This window comes from Calypte anna, chromosome 1 (assembly GCF_003957555.1).
Source record: "Calypte anna isolate BGI_N300 chromosome 1, bCalAnn1_v1.p, whole genome shotgun sequence".
In the NCBI taxonomy this organism is placed as follows: Eukaryota; Metazoa; Chordata; class Aves; order Apodiformes; family Trochilidae; genus Calypte; species Calypte anna.
The window spans coordinates 15,275,505-15,297,059 of NC_044244.1; the positions used below are offsets into that span (position 1 = coordinate 15,275,505).

Here is a 21,555-nt window from a genome sequence, read left to right on the forward strand (position 1 = left end):
AGTTTGTATTTAATAGTGTCACAAACTGTAGAGGTCATTTGGTATTTAGTTAATGAATAATAAGAACTTCTTGCTCTGTAACAAAAATCTGTGTTAATCTCAATGAAGCAATTGACCTCTTTGCCAGGCATCATGATAACCTTATCCTTCTTTTACGAAGCATGTGTCCTGGAGAACCTTGGTGATATGCCCTGCCAAGCTTACCCAAGTGCATTCAGATACGACTATACAGCATGTACCTTTCATGCTTATTCAATAAAGAAGAATGGGGGGTTTTTTTCTAACATGCCCACACAAATTTTTCAAGGGATTGCCTCTGCAGTTTCTTTCATTTTTCAGAGTGATCATTCCAGACACAATTGTCTCTAGGGGTTAGGTATCCCTTGGCCTTCATGTTCATTAGATGAAATTAAGCCTGACTTTGCATAAATGTCTTCATGTGCAAATCTCAGTTTTAGACAGGCAGATGTTGAGTACCATGTGTTATAATTGCAGGCAGGGTGGCACAAGGTTCTCTACCAAATGGCAACTCTTTGGTGACCAGTTTGGCAGAAATAGGGCTTGCTTCTCACCAGTTTACTTCAGGCCTCCAGCTCTTCAAGAGATGGTCAGAGTTTATTTGTCACAATGTGAATCTGACACAATAATCTTTTGTAAGTGGGATAAATCCACATAAATTTCCATACTAAAGGCAATATTTTTTTGTATTTTCTTCAAAGTACTGTCACTTCTCAGTCCATGTCTCAAGTATGCCCTAGGAAGAGTTTTGGTTCTTGTAATGGTAATTCTGATATTGGGGCTTTCTCTTTTCATTGCCATAACCTACAGAACTGTGGTGCCAGGAACTTCTGAGTTTTTTAATTACAATTCTAAAATTTCTATTTCTGCCTTCCCTGTCAAAACCAGGGTGATCATCATTGGTTCCTTGAAACATTTTACCATGTATGGTCAATATCACCCTGATAACTAAGTCATTTCTACTACTGCTGTTACTACCAAATGTCAGAAGTTTTTGAAGCTTCAAGAAGTATTGCTCAAAATAGAAAATGCATATGTTTTTCATCTTTTGAAAATCTGAGATTTCAGTTTTGATATCCCATTGCTACAGAATCTAAAGTGGGTAATTTTTGATCTTGGGCTGTTGAAGTGTGGATGCTTCTATGTAGTGAAATGAGGCAACCAGGTGCCACTAATTGCCAGGGAGTGAGCATGAGCTTGTGTTAAGCCCACCTGTGCCTAATTAGGGCGGGCCCCCACTGTGCATGAGCAGGACCGGGGGCCAATAAAAGGTGAGTCCTGAAGCACAAGCTCAGCTCAGTCCTGAGCACCTCTGCAGAGAGGTCAGTCTCTCTTGGAGCACTGTATTACCTTCATTGCACCACTAGCGCTCGTTGCCCTCAGGGTGAGGCTTGAGTGGCGCAGCTGGCTAAGCTTCTAGACCATATTATTTGAAGGTGCTGATAAAACTGTGGGGTTCATGCTGTGTAACATTTGTAATGACCAGGGTTTGGGGGCTTTTTTTGGGTTTTTTTGTTTGGTTGGTTTTTGGTGGTTTTTTTGGTTTTGTTTTGTTTTAATTATTCTGTTTGGTCTTAAGTATTGTACTTTATAAATAGTCCTACCACATTAAATAGAAATGTGTTGTAGGTTTTGTGCGCATGTAAAATGTCATTTGAAATTTCAGAACAAAAAACTTGAATACTCTGCCTTATTCCCTATTTTCCTTGTGAAATTCAGACTTAACACATTGCACTGAGGAGGTCCAGGAGATCATTCATGTCTCTGATTACTGGCAATTGGCTGCAGTGGTATAGGAGCAGCATTCCCTGATGTGTTTCTTACAGACTTAAAACATCATTTTCAAAACAGGAGTTTCATTGAGATTGCATACATTTTGGGCAGTATTTCTCTTATTAATGTTTTCTAAACTTTTAACTGCTTCTAAGAGCTGTTTTCCCACCAGTTCTTTATCGTTGGTCTTGCTAAACTTATTTAAAGTTGTAGAGGGTTGTAAAAATTTGTAAAAGTATTAAGAAAACTAAGAAGCAAAATAAAACCAACAATAAGTGTTTAGTGTTTTATCATAACAGAAGAACAGGAGTGCCCTCTAGTTCTCTTAGAAAAACTGAAGAAATACATTTAGTTTTAAAGTATGATTTTACTTTAATGTTTTCTTGGAAAGTAATTTAATCCAAGTAATTAATTCGTTCTTTTCAAGAAAGATATAAACAAAAAAATATTAGAAATAAAATGTCCATAAGCAATAACATTAGCTTTGAAAAGAATTCTAAAAGTAATTGCCAAGGTGCTAATTGACATACTAAGAGACATCAGGTTATTGCAGAACTTCTCATTTTTATATATTTGCTGTATATAGCATTGTGCAAAAGGTTGAATTTCAATATTTGTACTTTCCCCCCGCCACCTCTAAGGCTGCTGGCACTGAGTGCTATCACATTATATGTGGCTTTTCTGTGCCTGTATTGTTCTTCATGCTAATGATCTGTTTTGTGATTTCTGATACTGCAGCAGCATGGTTTTAATTTCTAGTTGAGTGAATTATATATAATTAATTTTGCAACTGTTGTATCTGATGTGATGGTGAAATTATGTGTCTTCATGAGCTTATCAGAATAAATGTTGTGAATTAAGGATGGTTTGTAGTTTTAAATATTTTTTAGGGTTTTTTTAAGGAAAATTTGCAAAAGGGTGTTTTTTACGTATCAGTGAATTGCAGAGTCATCTCTAAATAAAACTTCAAAGGAAAGGAGGAAAGTAGAATTCTGATATTGTCCTTTCATGCCATTTAAACATGTATGCTATTTCCTTTAAAATTGAAACTTGTTTCTTGCTAGTTAGAATAAATATTCAACTCATCAATTCACTTAGGATAAATCAGCTTTTTTACACAGGACAAATGACAGAAAAGGGAAATGTATAGCATGCCACCAGTTTTGTGATTTGAACTCTTACCTTATGCTTATCTGTGTCAGCTGCAACTTTCAGTAATGGTATTGAGGAACTGAGGCTGTATTTTCTTCCAGAGGAATTCCTGGGAAGAAATGTGGAACAGTCATAGTGACAGCAGAGGAACTAGGCTGTTGCCGAGTAAGTGTGTGTTAAGTGCTTTTTAAAAAATAAAATTTAAATGATTTTGTGATTTACACTCCCCCAGATTGTCAAAGGTTATACCTTTGTATAAATTTTTTGTGATATATGTAAGAAATTAGGATAACTTTTTCATTTCAGCTACTCTTAGTTTTTATATAGAAGAAGCAGAAAAAAGTGTGAAGCGTTATGTTTTGGATTCTTAGATAAGTTTTAAATCTCTAAATCTTTATTTCACCAAGTAATTTATCAAATTTCAATATCAGTGTCCAATTTTTAAGAAAGATCAATTTTTTTCTACCATGGAAATGCAGAATATTGACATTATAGAACACGGAATATTCCATTATGGAATATTGACATTACATGAACATCAAATAAAAGAATTTTTAACCTTGTAAGCTTTTATGTTAGTAGTGAGTCATAGCAGTTTTAAAATGGGAAATGTTTATTGGGAAAAACTAGTAAGGTATTTTACAGAATTGCCATAAAAGAAGAGTTTAAATTTTTTTCTTCAGAGAAACCAGTGGCTGTTAGTGACAGATTACTATTTAATAGAAAACAGAAGAATATAGTGTGGGGGTGGGCAACGGGGAGGGCTGGGCATCAGTGGCTGTTTAAGGGGAGAGGCATGGTGTGGTCATGACTTTCACCACAAGTGTCACTGCTCCTCCTTCTCCTGGGGCTAAGGGACAAGGCAACTCATATGTGTTCCAGACTATCTCAGGTGCTTGAGATTCTTGAAGGGTTATTTGACCAAGGCATAGAAGGCTATGAAAAACATGGACTTCCCCATGTCCTTTGTCACCCAGTCCCTTGTCCTGCTCAGTAGTGAGCCCACATTTTCCCTAATCTTCCTGTCACTGCTGTTAGACCTGTAGACCTGCTTGTGGAACCTGCTTCCAGCAGGCTCTGCCCAGTGACCTGGTGAGGCTGCAGGTTTAGTTTTGCACTCTTGAGTCTGCCCAGAGAAGTGATGTGTGACTTACCAGTTTTCCTGCCCCGAGCAAAGAAGCTTCTCTTTATTTGTCATCAGAATGGGTGTATTTTATCTTCAAGGCTCACATTCTGGAAGAGGCTAGATTCTTACTAGCAAGCTGCTAAGCCATTTGCTTTACAGACAGCAGGAGCAGACAACTACACGTTTAAGTCACAGAGGGAATAAGGCTTTGTTCTGTCTCACTGGAGTTTGGAAAATTCTAATGTCTGTTCCTCACCTGTGCATCTGCCTTCCCCAGAATGCAACTCTGGATGTCAGAAATTATTGGAAAAAACCTACATCATTTAGCATATAAATGTACCCTTCCTCTGCCACCTGCCCTGTGAAGGAATTCCTGGTTCCAGCAGTTCAAATTGCACTGTATGGACATTGCAGGAACACAAATATTTAGAGGCCATCTAGAAGGCAGAGACCCTAATTTATTTTGTGTGATATTTGGTTATTAGATAATTGCTTTGTTTTCCTATTTTAGTGTAGTAAACCATATGTTGTATGCAATTCTTCTGTATTACTCATTTCAGGATTCAGTTTTAATGCAATTTTGTGCCAACAAACTAGACAAAAAGGACTTCTTTGGGAAATCTGATCCTTTCCTTGTATTTCACCGAAGCAACGAAGATGGCAGGTAAATGCCTCTTAAGTATTTCTGCTGCTAAACAGCAGGCAACTTTGTTATTTGCAGATGATAAATACAGTTTTCGTTTTATATATTTATATACTTGTCAGGTTAATATCTGTCTCTTTTATAATTCATGTTGAATTCAAGTATGTCATGTTACACAGTACAAGAATAAAACTATTGTGACAAATAAACCTAGGGTTTTAAGAGTTTAATGTATTATAAATGTAGAGCATTTTGAAAATTAATGGTAATAAAAACAGTTAAATAGTGTTACTTTTGCTAAGATGCAGTATGCCTTTCAATTAAATAGAGTTCTCAAAGAAAATTGTACCTGCAGCATACGCTAGTGCTTAGAAATTATTTTAGGTAAAAACATTTTATACTGCAAATTTGGAAATATTTTTCCTCTTTTTGGCTGAATTCTAGTAAAGAGAATTCAAAAATACCTTAAATAGAATTTTGACTGTTTGCTGCATTCATGCTCTAATTTGTTAACCTCTCCTGTTCTATTGCTGAGACTTGACATTCTAACTTCTGGTCAAGATAGTGCTTATGTGAGCATCTATTGGCAGGTCACGTTTTCTTGGAAACTGATAGTCATGGCTTATAACACTGTATGAAAACAAACACCTGATATGTATAATATTACTTGTTTCAGTAGCTGAACAGGAATAAATATTAACATAAACCTGTATATGGGTGGGTATAGGGCTGTCTGTTCCCTGCTTTTTTCCTCTTGGAGGCAGATTATAGGAACTGCTTCCTGAATCAATGCGGAATATTTTAAATTGCTAGCCTGGAGGAGTCCCAGCTCTTTTGTGAGTGACATTAAGATTTCTCTGGGCATTACTGGAAGTGCTGGTATATGAAGTTTCTCCTGGCTTTGAATGCCGTGCTTCTCTACTTCCTTCAGGAGGCAAACTGTGAGCCACTGATTTTTCATTGGCCTCTGAGAGGAGATGAAATTGGGATCTCACAGAGCATTAAATGTTTTATCTGAGACAGCCCTGGTTAAAAAATCATAGATATAAAAGAAGGAACAAGTATGAGAAAGCCCTTTCTCTCTTGGCTCAGTTTCTTACTCACTAGTTAAGAGTCAAATCCTTACCAGGCTGCTTTCCTTCTGGATCTGTGACTGATTCCTGGCTGTGCAAGGCCTGTTTAAAGACATAGGATGGAGACTGCTTTTGCCTGAAATACCTCACTGAATGATTGTAATTCTTGTCTAAGTTTTAGGATGAGACTTGTTTACCACCCTGTAATTTCTTTCAAAGAGTTCTGTTCTATTCTGTTCTCTCTTCTCTCTGATTTCACTGAATTTTTTTTTTAATCTAAAATTTTATATTGACCCTGTATCAGTGAATGCATATAATTGTTTTGATTCCATGTTTTATGACACACAAAAAAGAAAATAAACAAAAAATGTTTCTCTTTTATTACAGTTTTACAATCTGCCACAAAACAGAAGTTGTAAAAAATACATTAAATCCAGTGTGGCAGGCATTCAAGATTTCTGTCAGAGCACTGTGCAACGGAGACTATGACCGGTGAGCTAAGGGTTATGCTTTCTTAATACCTACAGCTTTTTATCCTCCCTAACTCATGTAATCTTCTACATGTAAGTTTTTCTACATACTTTACTTCCTGCTGTTACATAGGTTATTTAGTCAGCATTTTGAAAGGATAATATGTGTTCAAAATCATTCATCAATTAAAGATTTTAGAAAAAATAAAGCCTACATGCTAAATCTGTACAAAATGTTAGTGGTGATCTCTGGAAAAAAATTCTTTTTTCTCTATGGTGTGATTAAGAAACAGTAAAAAAGAAAAGAGTAATTTGAAGAATGGCCACTGTTTCTAGTGCATTAAAGTATTTTTTCATAATGTTTTAATGAAAAGCAATGATGATCCATCTTCAGGTGACATTTTAATGTCAGAGTATGCTGATAAATGAAAGCCTTTAAAATACATAGGTAAATAGATGAGAAACACAAAAAGTAATAATAATAATAATCAGATTTGAAGTTTTGAGTGATCTCATAGAAAAGGACCTATATTTGAAAAACTTGGTGATTCAACCGTTTTTTTAACCAACGTTTTACCAATAATATCAAGCAAATCAGTAAAATCAAGGAACTATGCACATTTTTAGACTACTTTAAAAAATCAAGATATTAACATTATTAAAATAAAATTAAAATAAAAAATGTTTAACTCCCTGTGGATGACTTGTTGTCATTCATATTTTTTGAAATGCATTTAGATATGGGTGTTACCATTTAGTGCCGAGTTAAATGTCTGCTATTTTATCTGTTTCTTCTACCTGAAAGCTGGAGTATTGGGTTTATTTAAGTAAGACTGAGAACTGTAGACTTGTAAGTTCGTCATGATACTTTTAGCAGTGTATAGTGCAATATTTAGCTTAAAATCATGAAGGAAATATATGAAGCTTAGAATAAAAATGTGTAATTCATGATCTGAATTATTTAAAACCATTAAATGTGAGTTGTGAAGAGAAAGAGACAAAGCAACTAAGCAACTGTGGGTTTTTTGTGTGTGTGGTTGTTTGTTTTTTTTTTTAATATCATAAAAAATTGTGAAAAGCACCTGGAAATAAATTTGTTAGTGTACATATCAATTGTTGATCAACCTTATCCCCAAAGAGTGCTTTCCCAGTGAAGAAAATTATTAAACATTTAATCAACTTTTATCTCATAGGGAAAAAAGGGGAGAGCAGCTTCAGTGCCAGCAAATTATAAAGTAATTGCTTAGATTCCTGTTTCCTTTATGAATACCACAGACCAGATGACATCACCTCATGTGAAGCTGTTCTAAAGAATAAAAATAAGTCATTGCTTCAAATATAGGCAGACTGGAGGTGTTATTTTTCTGTCCCATGTTCAGTCCATTTTAGTCCAGATAGGAATTGTTATTGCTGATCATTGGATTTACTTATGTATACTTTCTTTCTGTAATAAGAGGACATAAATAAACTAGATGCTATCTCCATCCTGATACATATTTCCCATTTCATTAATGATGTTGATGATATACTCTATTAAGAATGTAAAATAAGATTGATCCTTCCTGTGGGAATTTTTTTTCTACTACATTTTGTCTATTTTCCCAGTCATTCCTGAAGAAAGAATAGTTAGACCTGTCCTCAGAGATTCTCTTTGCTCATAAGGAAACAGTTCTTCTCCACTTTCATCTTTCATTTGCAGCTTTTGCATATGCTTGTAGTCATAGAATAGTTTGCATTGGAAAGGACCTTTAAGGATCATCTGGTCCAGTGCCCCTGCCACAGGCAGGAACATCTTTCATTAGACCAGCCAAAGCTCAAAGCAAAGTCCATTCTGGACTTAGAACACTTCCTGGGATGAGGCATCCACAATTTTCCCAGGCAACTTGTCCCAGTGTCTCACTACCTTCATTATGAAAAACTTCTTCCTTATGGTCAGTCTAAACTCTTTCAGTTTAAAATAATTTCCTCTTGTCCTGTCACTACAAGCCCTACTCAGAAAGTCTGGCCCCAGATTTCTTCTAAGCCTCCTTTACATATTGAAAGGCCACAGTAAGGTCTCCCCAGAACCTTTTCTTTAGGCTGATTAATCACCACTCTCTGAGCTTTCTTCATAAGAGTTATAATTCTCCTATGCATAGGAGAAACATGAACTTGCTTATTGGATTATACTTTTAGTTAAACTGTTTTGATACCCTGTCTTAGTATCAGGATTCACACAGTATCCAGTTGCACATTCATCAGAGGGATGCTGGTAAAACTGTAGGAAACCATTAAATACTTGTTGTTCATAGAGTGATTCTTTGAAAATTTGCCAATGAGTCACAGTTTTATTTTTTGAAAAAATATTTTAGATCCATGTATTTTGTGTGTAGAATAATCTACTAGTTCGATTTTCAATTCTGGTTTAGGTGAAAAAAAAAACTCTAATTCTCCTATTGAAAAAGTATTTGCACTGAGTACTTGTGTGTTGGCAAACTTCTGATTTTTTCCCAGTTTGCCCACCAGCTCCCGATTCACTAAGGGAAGAGTGAGTATTCCCACAGTGTCCAGGGCAATCAGACAATTTGGGAAAAACGGGTACTCAGAATCTGCCTCTATCTTGTCCCCCCCCAACCCCGCTGCCCACAGTCTGCTTGTCTTGTTTCCATCTGGAAGCACTTTTCTCTCCTCTTTGGTCAGATAGGCAAGCAGACACCTCCTTAAATAAGAGATGGAGGGAGTGCACTCTTTTAAAGAAGTACGAATTTCTTCCAGCCACAGTCACAGGGAGGCCTTCACATAATCTTGAGTGAATCGCAGTTTTCATTTTTCACCTCTGCACAATGCTTAGAGGAGACTAATGCTGTCTACCAGTTTAAAGTTTTACTATATTCTGGAGCAGTTATTTTCATTTAAAAAACAAAATGTATGAACTAGAATTCTTTAGTGTTTAAAATGTGTTTTTTGGATTGTGAACATTGCTTTTAATCTGTACTTTGCTGTTTAATAATTGTGTTTTACAAGAGCCCTTTCAACCTCTGCACACTTCTTCTCAAATATGGATATATAATTTTTTTTCCTGTAAGCTGTTATTATCCCACAGTAGGTATCCTTTTTCCAGATAATAGCATATTCCAAAGAAACCTCCACAGTAAGTTTCAGTTTATTAATGTTCTTTAAAACTTTTATAATGCTTTAAGGTTTAAACAATCCTTTATTTAAAAAATACCAAAAAATTCAGAGCGTCAGCAAGTAAAAATGTATCAGTTAAACTTCCAATGTGTTTTAATTGTTTCCTTAGCTACTGCTGTGTTTTAGTATTAATATATGAAGATATATTGGGTAACCTGAGTTACTTGATATTTTCTGTGCCATGAGAAATTACTGAAAAATTCTGCTTCCTGGATTTGGCACAATTGATGCACCCATATTTTTTAAAATAACGGTATTAAAGGCAATCCTGGTACATTTTAATAGGTTGGGTTTTTTGATTTTTTTTTTTTTAGGACCATTAAAGTAGAGGTGTATGATTGGGATAGAGATGGAAGGTAAGACATTCATTCTTTTGTTAAACTTTAGGGTTATCCATGCATATATATACATGTTTTAAAATGTATAAATATAGAGTGGCTAGAACAGGACTAGAAAGTGGTCATTATCAATATTTAGAGGTACAGGTACTGGAAAAAAGTTTTGCTGTGTTACAGCTTTGGTTTGTTTTGCAGTTTTGGTAATAGCCCATTTCAAACACGATGTGTGTATATCCATATATGGAGCAGAAATAGAATTTAGAAAGGATGAACTTGATAACCATTGCTTTAGTGTTAGGTTAAAATCCACTTTCCAGTGGTGTCTTATACTATGAGCTGAGTAGCCTTGGTGGATTGCTTTTCTCCTCCCAGATGGGAAAACATATCAGCTGAAATAAGCTTTGGATCTTACCCATAAAAGTACTATTCATTGTCACAGTACACAGATTTATGGGGCTGGTCTTTTCTGGTTTAAGTTACTCCTTTCACACTCTTAATATGTCCCTTTCCCTCACATGGTCTTGCACACAGTTCAGAGACTGTGGTGCCAGTGGTCATCCAGTGAAAAAATGGTGATAGTCCTTGATAGCCCACTTTTGCTTTTCAGATTCTGTAAGCTTATATTGGTATAAAATCACTAGTTTACAACCTGGTCCCAATTGTGCAGCTAAGTTACACAAAAGCCATCAGAAAGATTTAAGCTAAACTTGAAACCTCTTGATTTTTGTTAGTGATAGCATGAACATGCAACAGATATACACAAAAAAACACAAAATAAAGATTGTTAAGCAAATTATGGATTTTGCCATTGTTTATCAATTCATCCTGGCCGTGCTTCTCTTGTCTATAAACAGATGTTTAATTTACAAATGCTGTGCATTTGATTCAAAAACTTTTTTTTTAATACAGCCATGACTTCATCGGAGAATTCACAACAAGTTACAGAGAGTTGTCAAGAGGCCAATCTCAGTTCAATGTTTATGAGGTAAATATGGTACTATTTACTCACTTCCAGAAAATAAATGAGAACACTTTCAATGTTTTCATGGCAAATGGGTAAGATCTGCACAGTTCTTGTCAGAATCAAACTTTAGAAGTATTTCTCATTTCCCCTTTTATAAAGAGGAGCAGAGAATCTTAAAGTGTTGCTTGATAAAAAGATTAAAAGACACGAAGGTATTGTGTGCATGTCTGTGTGCACACCGGTATGTGATAGGGGAAAAAGAGCCCCTCAAGCTGGGTTGTTCCAGTGTAACTTGGAGCAAATACTGAGTTACTCCCATTTGTATATGAACAATTTGTCATTCGTTTCTCCTTTTGCCAAATTTTACATGTGTTGTGTGCTATTTTCTCCTATCCAAAGCATATCTGGTGATTCCTGCATCAGATGCAGTCGCATGCCAGTGATCTTAAGTGCAGACTTTGGAATCTTTGGAGTTTTGATGCAGGGTTTACAAGTGGCAGAGAAAATAGCTTCCTTATTGGTAAGGTTTTTTATGTGGTCATCTACCATCTTTGCTTAAAAATCTGCATTTCATTTCCAGTTTAGGATTCATATATTTATGCCAGCTACTGGGATTGACAGGCAGTTGTCAATTCAGTCATATACTGTTAGATGACTTCTAACTGTGATAAGACCTTACTGTGTACTGTAACTTGAATGCAGACTATGTCCACATTCCCTCTTAGTATTTTTCTCCTATTTTTCTTCTCCTGAGGGCCCTGTGGGCAAAATTGTGCAGGCTTGTTTGGTTTTGGGGTTGGTTTGTTTGTTTTCAGGTGTTTTTTTTTCAGATCTAATAAATCTTTAGTTGAAGACATCTTGCTTATTTTAATCATTGTACTGGGATTTGTGGAAATGTAAACTTTTTTTTTTCCAAGGTAAAACTTTACTGAACCTTCAAAATATGCAGCAATTTATTCTTAGAAGCAATCAGTGAGTTTGTGCAAATAAACATACAACACAAGAAAACTACTGTTTAGGCAAGGTACAGTCTGTGCTGTATTTATTGGCCTAAAGTATTTATATACTGAGCATAGAGGAACCTTAGAAGAGTCCAAGTGTGAAGCTCATATTCAGTGATTCAGATCAGGGAGTCATGAACCCAAAGAACTGTGTGTTATAGTAGATATTTTTAGTGTGCATTTTTTAAATTTCCATACAGTATATTTGCCCGATAACTCTTTGAAGATCCTTTATAAATTAAGCTGATTATAAAATATGAGATCTTTTGTCCCTTTCAGAATTCATAAATGGTATTAAAAACAATTTTGTTACCCTTTCTTTCACATTGAAGAGGCTATAGTCTTCTCTCTAATCAACTTAAAAGATGTTTGTATCAGTTGGATAAGGAACATGTGCCAGGGAAAATAGAGTATTTGTCAAAGTGCAAAAGGAGGAAAAGGTGACTGGGCATCCTACTATAAATGGCCTTCATTTTGCCTTGGTTCCTGGAGCCTTGATTTTTTCAGTTAGACTTTGACTCCTATCCACATGCAATAGATTGCTGTCATCACAACACAATAGGCTGACACACCACAGACCATTCCTAGGTCTGATTACTAGCAGGATTACCGTGGTTAAAAGCAGCCCTCTGTTTGCAAAATGTCATTGTGCAGAGTCCTTGTGCTCTTTAGAAATTCTGGTAGCATAAAATGGGTCTTACTGCGTCAGTGGCTTCAACACTTGTCTTCCATCATGCAGACCAAATATAGGAACTGAAATAAAAGAAGGCATTTTTCTTTTCCCTCTTGCTTTTGAAGCCCCTGAAAGTATTTCTTCCTTCCTGTATTCTGGAGCTACTTTTCAGCTTCTACGTGGGACATTGTGTGTGGTATTTTTCTTGGTTTTTATTTAGTGGCTCTATCCTTGTTACCAGAAGTCAAGATTTTGATTTTATCCCTCCTCATGTTCCTTAGTGGGGGGTAATATCTAAGGCTTCTCAACGTGAACAATGGTCATATGTGTCATATGAAAAAAATACCAATAGCTTTTTCCACCAAATCTCTCTTTAATGTAGTCCTGTTAGTATGAGCAACTTCTTTCCAACCAGCAGCTAGTTGGCCTTCAAATTATACTTCAGGTAATACAGAGTTCTGCTATGTGGTACTACCTGGTGACTTAACAAAGCTTATGGGCTGTAGTTGTTCTTGAGATGGTTCTGTGACAGTTTTGAGGACTGTGGTTCTATTCCCTCTTTGTCCATTCTGCTATGAGAGCCTGTTCCTTCACTTACATTTTTATACGTGTCTGGATTGGTGAAACACCTGCCCAGCCTGTCTGTGTGGTGAAACACCTACCCAGCCTGTCTGTGAGATCTTCACTGCTGTAATCTTAATCCCATAGCTGGAACTTCTTTCAGTTCTGCTTCTCCCAAGGCTGATTCAGATGTAAGACAAATCCAGCTAATTAATCATGGTTATCTTGGTAGGCAGTTTCATTTCAAGACTTCTTCTGTCCCTCAAATATCTCTGACTTTCCTACAGGGTTTAGGGATGCTTTTCAAAGGATTTAGGTCAGCTTCTGTATTTGCACTGTGAGCTGCAGCCTCGTGCAGTTCTTATGCTCAGTGTCTCTCAGAATTGAAATGTGTTTTTTCTTCCTCAGGAAAGATACTCTTGCTAATAATGAGAAGAAAAGCTTATGTGGCTATAGCCTGTTTTTTCTGTATGTGTGCAGACCTTTGTTTTTCCTTAACATATCCTAGTGATATATCCAAGACCATTGCCATTAAACTTCAGTATTTTGTGAAAATTTATATTCCTAATGTAGATGATCACAAGTATGATGGTTTAGGTAAGCACTAATGTGAGGTAGGAAAAGAGAGTGCTGCACTTTTATTTTAAAAATTATCAAAGGTGCTGCTATGCAAAGCAGGACAAAGGTAACTGAAAGCCATGGTTCTTTTTCCTAATTAGATCCAAGATCAGACCCAGAATTACTGTAATTTCCAGCAGTTTCCTATGAATATGTCACAGCACAGATTACTGTGTGCACTGAAAACATCTCCTGTTGTATCACTGTCACTGTTATATCACTCCTAACTTACCAGGAATATTCTGTCATAACATCTTGAGTAATTTTGCAGTTTCTTAAATACAGAGTCAATATCTTGTTCCCAGCAATAGTATACATTTCCTGAGCATCCCATGCTTGCCTCTTCTTGTGGCAATCCTCTGTACTTGACTACTGCCCCTACTTGATCAGTTTGTGCAATATCAGAAATAGACTGGGCAATTTCTTTTTTTAAATTGTTTTGCATTTACAAATTTATCTAAGGCAGATGGAAAAATTTGTGCTTGAGTGGGTGTCCCATATTTCCAGATTAGAAAAATTGCTATAACAAGCTGGTTTCAATTGACTTGGGTTTTTTAATAGGTAAAAGTTCCTGTAGCTTCCTGGGTTGCTGCAGGGGTATAAGAATTTCAGAGGCTAAAAAAATGTTGTTTTATTTATAAAGATATCTGAAATTCGGGGGAACACCAAACAAACAGGAATAGTAACATAATTATAGTACCTAGAACTATAGGAGAAAGACAAACTGTGATTTATATCATATTTGATGCCCAGTTTCCCATGATATTTCACAGAATCATCAAGGTTGGAAAAGACCTCTAAGACCATTGAGTCCACCTGTCCACCCTATAACCCCTAAACCATTCATTGTAGCTCTTTATCTACCCATCTTTTGAATACCTCCAGGGATGGTGCCCCCACCAACTCCCTGGGCAGCCTGTTCTAATGCCTCAGCACTCTTTCTGTGAAGAAGTTTTTCCTAATATCTAACCTGAACCTCCCCTGGGAGAGCTTTAACCCATTTCCTCTTGTCCTATCACTGGTCACCAGAGAGAAGAGGCCAGGGTCTGTCTCGCTACCACCTCCTTTAAGGTAGCTGTAGAGAGCAATTTCACTGCAATCTGTAGTGCATTCCCTAGCAATTCCTAATAAACCAATTGTCAGGTTACCTGAAGCAGAAGATTTAGATGAATCTCCTTTTTGGCATTTTGACTGCTGGCAAAAAATATGCTGCTAACTCAGGCCTGACCACTGGGTTCTGAAGGGCTGTGAATGAGGGGCCACAGGGCAAGCAGGCAGTCTGTTACCTTCATTTTCATCTTTCGGGCAATTGTCAGCAGGAGTCACTTTCTGTCTAAGGTTCTGATTCAATAAGAATGATTGCAATGTGTATAAATCACCATTCCACAGATTTAATCCTTTCCTCACCAAGTGAGACACCATTAATAGGAGGGACAGGAGTTATGTGGATTTTTTTAGGTATTTAAGGGCTTGTGTCTGTTTAAGGCAGAAAGAGCTTTGAAGAATACTTACCTGGTAACTGTGTGGTAAACTGGAGATAAAAAATGCATCTCATTTACCCTGTTTGGGAAGACTTCAAATGGTGGTTCTCTCTGCGTTACATTTCACAACTTTTCTGTACTGTGCAAAAAATATGATCTTTAAATGTAACTGCATTTTGGGGCAGGGGTGTGAGAAAATTTTTGGAGGACACGTGTTACTGTTTTTCCCATTTCCCAGGCAAAATAGTTTAAATATTTTATAGCAGTGAAGCAGCTAAGATTTAATTTGAGAATGTTTTAAGCCCTTGTAACTCACAGAATATCTGTGAGTAGTTTACAGTAAAACTTGGCAGTAAGCCACAGGGATTTGAGTTTGCTAGTTACATGGGAGGTATTTGACTGGCCTAATTAACACAATAATGCTGTGCTTCCAATTCCACATGCAATTTTGAAAAAAGCAGGAGTAGCTTTCTGTAGTTTCTGTATTTAATGAAACTGAGACTTGCCTTTGAATGGTTAGTTATTCAAAAGGAAAACAATTTTCATTTTCATTAAATTACTTACGAGTTTCTCTTCTGGGACAGGATGATCTATCCCTCCAGTTGCTCTTCTGTTCAGTCAGATCCTGTCTTTGCACCAAACACAGAAACTAGTATTAGTACCACTCATGTTTCTCAGATACTACTGAGGAGATGGAAACAAATTAACTGTAATGTGAAGATTTGCATTGTAAAATGGAGAAGCTGTGAGGGGGTACACTCAAACACTGTACTTGGGAATGCAGAAAAATGCAGGCTCTTGTGAAAATGCAAAGGAGTGTTTCACTGAGCACACAGATATAATAAACACTCTCACCTCTGTTGCCCCAGTCTCTTGTTTGTCAAATGCAATTAACAGCACTGCCTTACCTAGGAGATACCATGAAGATAAATTGACCAGTTTTCAAATATGCATATATATATATATCCCTCTATATCACAGCTGTGAGGAGCTTAAGTAGACAGTATGCTGAATAAATGTAAAATCCATTGAAAGTAGAACACTTTCTGCACTGGGAGTAATTTAGAACTTATCTTTGTTAAATCATAAATCATACCACTTTAATATATGTATCTGTGTTTCTAGGTAATAAATCCAAAGAAAAAAGGAAAAAAGAAAAAGTATGTTAATTCTGGAACAGTAAGTAAATATATTTTGTATTACTGGATGCTCTTCTCTTGAAACAGAGTGTAATTGACTTGTAATTTAACAGAATTAGAATATAACCTTCTGTAAAGGCCACAACATTAAACCATTTACTGCTATGAAGCATATATTTTCAGATTTTTTTTTTTTAATTTGTGTCTAATAAAAGTGTGTAATAAAAGCTGCTTCAAAGCATGCTGTGAAGTTGCTGATGACTTCTAAAATGAGCTATAGTAAAATCTGAGTCAAATTCTATTTTTTGAAAACACATCCAGCATGTGGTTTTTCTCCACATGAGCAGGTCCTCTGACGTCAATAGGTCTGCTTTCACTATGACCTGTAGCTTTGAAGAAATAATTTGTCATCCTCAAATTCTTGTATAGGTCTGTTCATGGCTTTAAGAATAAGCACTTATCTTGTAGTTCTGCTTTAAATTGTAAAAAATGGGCCAGAAACAGCTTGTCCATGTGAATTTGCCATTAAAGATCTGATTTATTAGATAATTTATTTTTTGCTTAACATACTCCTTTTACTACAGTTTAACATCTTAAAAAAAGTTCTGATACATCAAATTATTGATTCAGAGACTTATGAAAAGTGATTATTTAAAATCAATACTCAAAGTACACGTACTCAAAATTGTAGATACAAAATCTGGCTTAGGATACAGAAAAGAAAAAAATGCACTTACATGTTCAGTTTTCCTGTTCATTTTGCTTTTAAGTCTTTTACCACCTTCACATGTGTCTGTCTGCATTTGAAAGCCAGGACTTCTGTCATGCTTGGACTGAGAAAATCATCTGTGTCTTCTTATCCTGTGTTTTAGTTTACATGGAAATTTCCAAAAACAGTTGTTGGCAATTTGCTTTCCTCTTTCCTTCCCTGTTAGTATTCTCTGCTGCTGCTTCTATAATTTCTTTATCAGGTCCTGTTTGCTGCCCTCATTTGCCCTTCACACCCTTCTCTTGGTCCTTCAGGCTTCCCTTATGCTTCTCCACATTGTTGCTTTCCTGTGTGCCTGCAGGTTTTTTTGCCTTCTCCGTGTCATTCACCCAAGATTCCTTATCCCACAGATTTCTAGATTTCTAAACCAAGCACCAAGATCATCATACTCACTAATAGGTGTGTACTAAGCAGAAATGTTTCAGGATACATTAATAGTTTCAAACAAAGAAATGTAGTGAAATTTGAAATTAACTGTATAAAACTTGGAACATTGGTAGTAAACACCTTAGCCACTTTGGAAGTCTTGTCTATTCCTGGTTTTTACCTTTTTAAATGAGATTCACTGAAAATATTTGCTTAAAGTAATTAGGAAAAAGATGAACAGCTGTAATAACAGATGAATCATTAAAATGATTGTGTTCAAGGGAAAAATACATAGAAATATCAGTCTTCTGTGCATGACTGTGCTGCTGATAGTTGGGTAGAACTTTGTAATGTTCTTCTCTTCCCAGCTATAAGGAGAATTTGATGTTTTAAAAATTTACAAGTCAAAAAAAATCACAAAGGAACTGGGATAGAAGACAGAATTACTACCTGTAATCTCATTCTGAGTTCAGGATTGCAACATAGGGATATTTTCATATTTTGCTACAGTTGAAGGCAAATCAAACTTCCATCCAGCCCCTTTTTTATTCTTTGTAGCATTATCAGTGAATTTGGTTTGAGGAGTTACTTAAGCAGTTTTCACTGACTGCCTGATGCATTTATACTTTGAGAGTTTTGTATCACTTTGTAAATAAAATGAAATAATCTCGATTTGATTCTTTGCTTTGTAAATGTTGTGCATTATAAGAAGATCTTGAATACTGGATCTTTTCCACTTGATTCATATTTATGTGACTCAAGTGCCAGAAGTGCCAGTAACACCTTTAGACCACTGTTTAGGTTTTGGACCTGTCTAATTTTCTGAATGATAAAAGCTGGATCTGAAGAAATTTCTTATCTTTGCTTTTTTATATATTCCACTTTACATTTTTTTTAAATATATTTCATATATATGTAAAAGTTACTAGATGTTTGCATACTTGACTTACACACTCTCTGCCACTTTTGGTGTGGGTTGGGTTCTTAACACAGTATTGAAGTACTCATAGATACATTATTATCTTGCCTCTAATATTTAGACAATATGTAGACATATGTTTGGGGTTTTTTTAAATAAAAAAGCAAAGAAATGCTTTCTTTTTTTTGATATTCTTTTTTTTTTTCCTAATAATCTAGGAAATTACATCCAAATATAGATAGAGGATTTGGATAGAGGTCCAAAACCACTGTGCTTATGTCTCTATTTGTTCAACTGGGAAATGCCAATAATGTCTTTCTGTCTTTCATTTGCTTTCAGGTAACGTTGCTTTCCTTCCTAATTGAAACAGAGGTTTCATTCCTTGACTATATTAAAGGCGGGTATGTGATTGGCAACAAACCTTTCTTGTTTTGATAGTCTCATTGTAATTTGATAATAATTTGTATATATAATTTGGACATGATGATTCTAAGTGGTATGAAGAGATGCATTTTTCCTCATTGTAGAGGCTGTACTTTCCTACAAAAAAGCTGCAGATAGTTACTGATGTAAGTTAAGTTATGGAACTTCCCTTATAATGTTGGGAGTGGTATTGGTACTAAAACACCAAATGTAATGACCTCTAATTAGCCAGTGAAAATTGAATTAACTGAAAGGGAATTATCTACAGACTGCTTCAGTTAGTAAAATTCTGGTTTATTTCTTCTGATTACACTGACCTTTGGGTATTTTAATACTGGCATTTATTTAGAGCTTTTCCGCTTCAAAGGCATTTTTTCAATATTAATTATATAAAATTATATGTTAAATACTAATTATGTAAAAACACATTGTATTTCTCATTTATTATCATTTTCCCAAAAGGGAAGTAGAGACAAAAGCATTAAATGGTTTACCTAGAATATGCCTGGAAGTGGGATCAAATCTCAGAAATTCCTGGCTCTTAACCTCCATGCCAGAAAACAGTTCTTTTAAGTAAATGGAAATAATGTTACACGTTCCTAGATTTCTAATACAGATTTATTCCGCACTCAGTGCCATGGTCTAGCAACCGCAACGGTGGTAAAAGGGTTGGACTCGATGATCTCTGAGGTCCCTTCCAACCCAGCCAATTCTGTGATTCTATGATATTCATGGCTGAAGTTCATGAAGTCAAAGTAACACCAACAATTATAAGTGTTAGCTACAGAGAAGCTGTCAGTTAATGTATCTCAACTGCACTGCATTCAAAATTTTGAAAAACTTCAACCTGAGGTTGCACTCCGTACTGAATGGATAACCTGTAGATAAATGTTAAGATGTGCTCCAAAGTGTCAACCCTAACCCATGGCCTGCTGCAGGGTGTATTTTTTTCTCTCAAGGACTAACAGCCTTTTTGATATTTTAGTTCTGCCAAAAAGTTCAGTTTTAAAGTCAGAAAATCCAACTTGACTGCTGTTTGATCACCATTGAAAAAAATAAAAGTTTTCACTAAGAGAGAGCTTATCTTGTAATGTATCTCAAAACACTGTGTCTCTTTTGGCTCATAAAGATTAAACCTAACAAGAATATTTTACATGTAGTACTTAAAAATGAGAATGTAGATGTAGATGTATTCTCTTTAAAATTCCTACTCAGTATCTTCTAGTATATTTGCTATTTAACTTGCTTATTTTCTTGCCCTTTGATGGCTGAACAGACTTTCTTATTTGGATATAGGATGCAGAGCCTCTGCAACATTATATTTCATTGCTTGATATTACAGTGTTGCTTGGTATGCACATCATGTTATGTGTTATAGGTGACCTTCAGAGGGAGTTGTGTATCACTGAGGCAAAGCAGTGATGCACTGTGAGGGACTCTGTGTCAGGAAGGAGGGCAACTGTGTTGCTTCCAAAAGGAGGGCAACTAGGCTGGTGAAGGGACTTAAGCACAGATCCCATGAGGGGAAGCTGAGGGAGCTGGGGCTGTTCAGCCTGGAGAAGAGGCAGCTCAGGGGAGACCTCATCACTCTACAACTACCTGAAAGGAGGTTGTAGCCAGGTGGGGGTTGGTCTCTTTTCCCAGGCAACTCTCAGCAAGACAAGAGGGCATGGTCTCAAGTTGTGCTGGAGGAGGTTTAGGTTGGACATTAGAAAGAATTTCTTTACGGAGAGGGTGATCAGGCATTGGAATGGGTTGCCCCGGGAAGTAGTGGATTCTCCATCCCTGGAGATATTTAAAAAGAGACTGGATGTGGCACTCAGTGCCATGGTCTAGTAACTGCAGTGGTAGTGGATCAAGGGTTGGACTTGATGATCTCTGAGGTCCCTTCCACCCCAGCCAATTCTATGATTCTATGATTATAGGAAGCAGAGGCTGCTTTCCCAGAATGGGCGCAGAATGGAGCTGGGAGTGGAGATGGATAGCATGACCACCAGGGCAGGGTCTCACCAGCCAGGGCCCAGTCATACAGTACATGGGCAAAGCAAGCAGGACAGGCTCAGACGTTGTGGCCAGACTCAATTAAACCCTGATCATGAGCATAGTTCATGTTGATGAGACAGACTATGGTCAGGGTGGAAAAGCAAACGAGATATCTGAGTCAGGTTCAGGTCCAGTGATTGCCAGCAAGGGAGTGGTCAGATTGCCGGTGATGGACAGGTCAGGGAGGTTAAGCCAGGAAGTCAATCCATGGGACAGGATCTGGGTTAATGGAATCCATGGGCAGGCATGTGCTTGGCTGAGCTGGAGACCCATATTCAGACCGTAGCTTAGGCAGGGACTGAAGGCTGAGCTGAAATGGGGCTCCTGGTGGTTGGGTATGTGGTGGAGGGCTGAGTCTGTCTAGGGCCATTAAAAAGTCTTTGTAGTACACTCAGGACTTGCTACACATTGTTTCAGGATGCTTCTGGACTTCAAGCCATCAAACTCTTCTAGAATATCCTTTCCTCCAGTTCAGTTAACTGGATACATTTCTTCTGGAATACTTCTTATCTATGTTTGGACTCTGGATCCCATAGTTTTTCCTCAGACACAATTTAATTCTTTTGTTGACTGAATTTGAAACCGTGTACAGTTTAGCAAAGGTAAAACTTACTAATATGGGTCAGGCAAGGCACTACTGAATCTGTTAACGTCTGAAAAATATGTTAGCTGTATATGCTATGAAAAATTCAGTCAGCACATTTGCTTGACAGACAGTTCATGAAGCACCTAAATTGCCATGGTTAGGAAGCCAATTCTTTCTGTATTTCTGAGCCCATTTCCAATGATCAATATGGCTTGTACCAGCCTTGAATCACTGTAAAAGATAAGACA

At 36.6% G+C, this 21,555-nt stretch overlaps 1 protein-coding gene across 2 annotated transcripts in view; it reads left to right on the top strand.

Annotated features, from left to right (window-relative positions):
• The window catches only part of CPNE8 (copine 8), an 86,585-nt gene that overhangs the window by 40,437 nt on the left and 24,593 nt on the right, over nucleotides 1-21,555 (top strand). For both annotated transcript variants that reach the window (XM_030450704.1, XM_030450713.1), the window contains 7 exons: nucleotides 3,045-3,108; nucleotides 4,630-4,733; nucleotides 6,173-6,277; nucleotides 9,741-9,782; nucleotides 10,674-10,749; nucleotides 16,188-16,241; nucleotides 18,595-18,656. In XM_030450704.1, coding sequence (XP_030306564.1) covers nucleotides 3,045-3,108; nucleotides 4,630-4,733; nucleotides 6,173-6,277; nucleotides 9,741-9,782; nucleotides 10,674-10,749; nucleotides 16,188-16,241; nucleotides 18,595-18,656 — 507 coding nt within the window. The remainder of the gene's footprint in view (nucleotides 1-3,044; nucleotides 3,109-4,629; nucleotides 4,734-6,172; nucleotides 6,278-9,740; nucleotides 9,783-10,673; nucleotides 10,750-16,187; nucleotides 16,242-18,594; nucleotides 18,657-21,555) is intronic.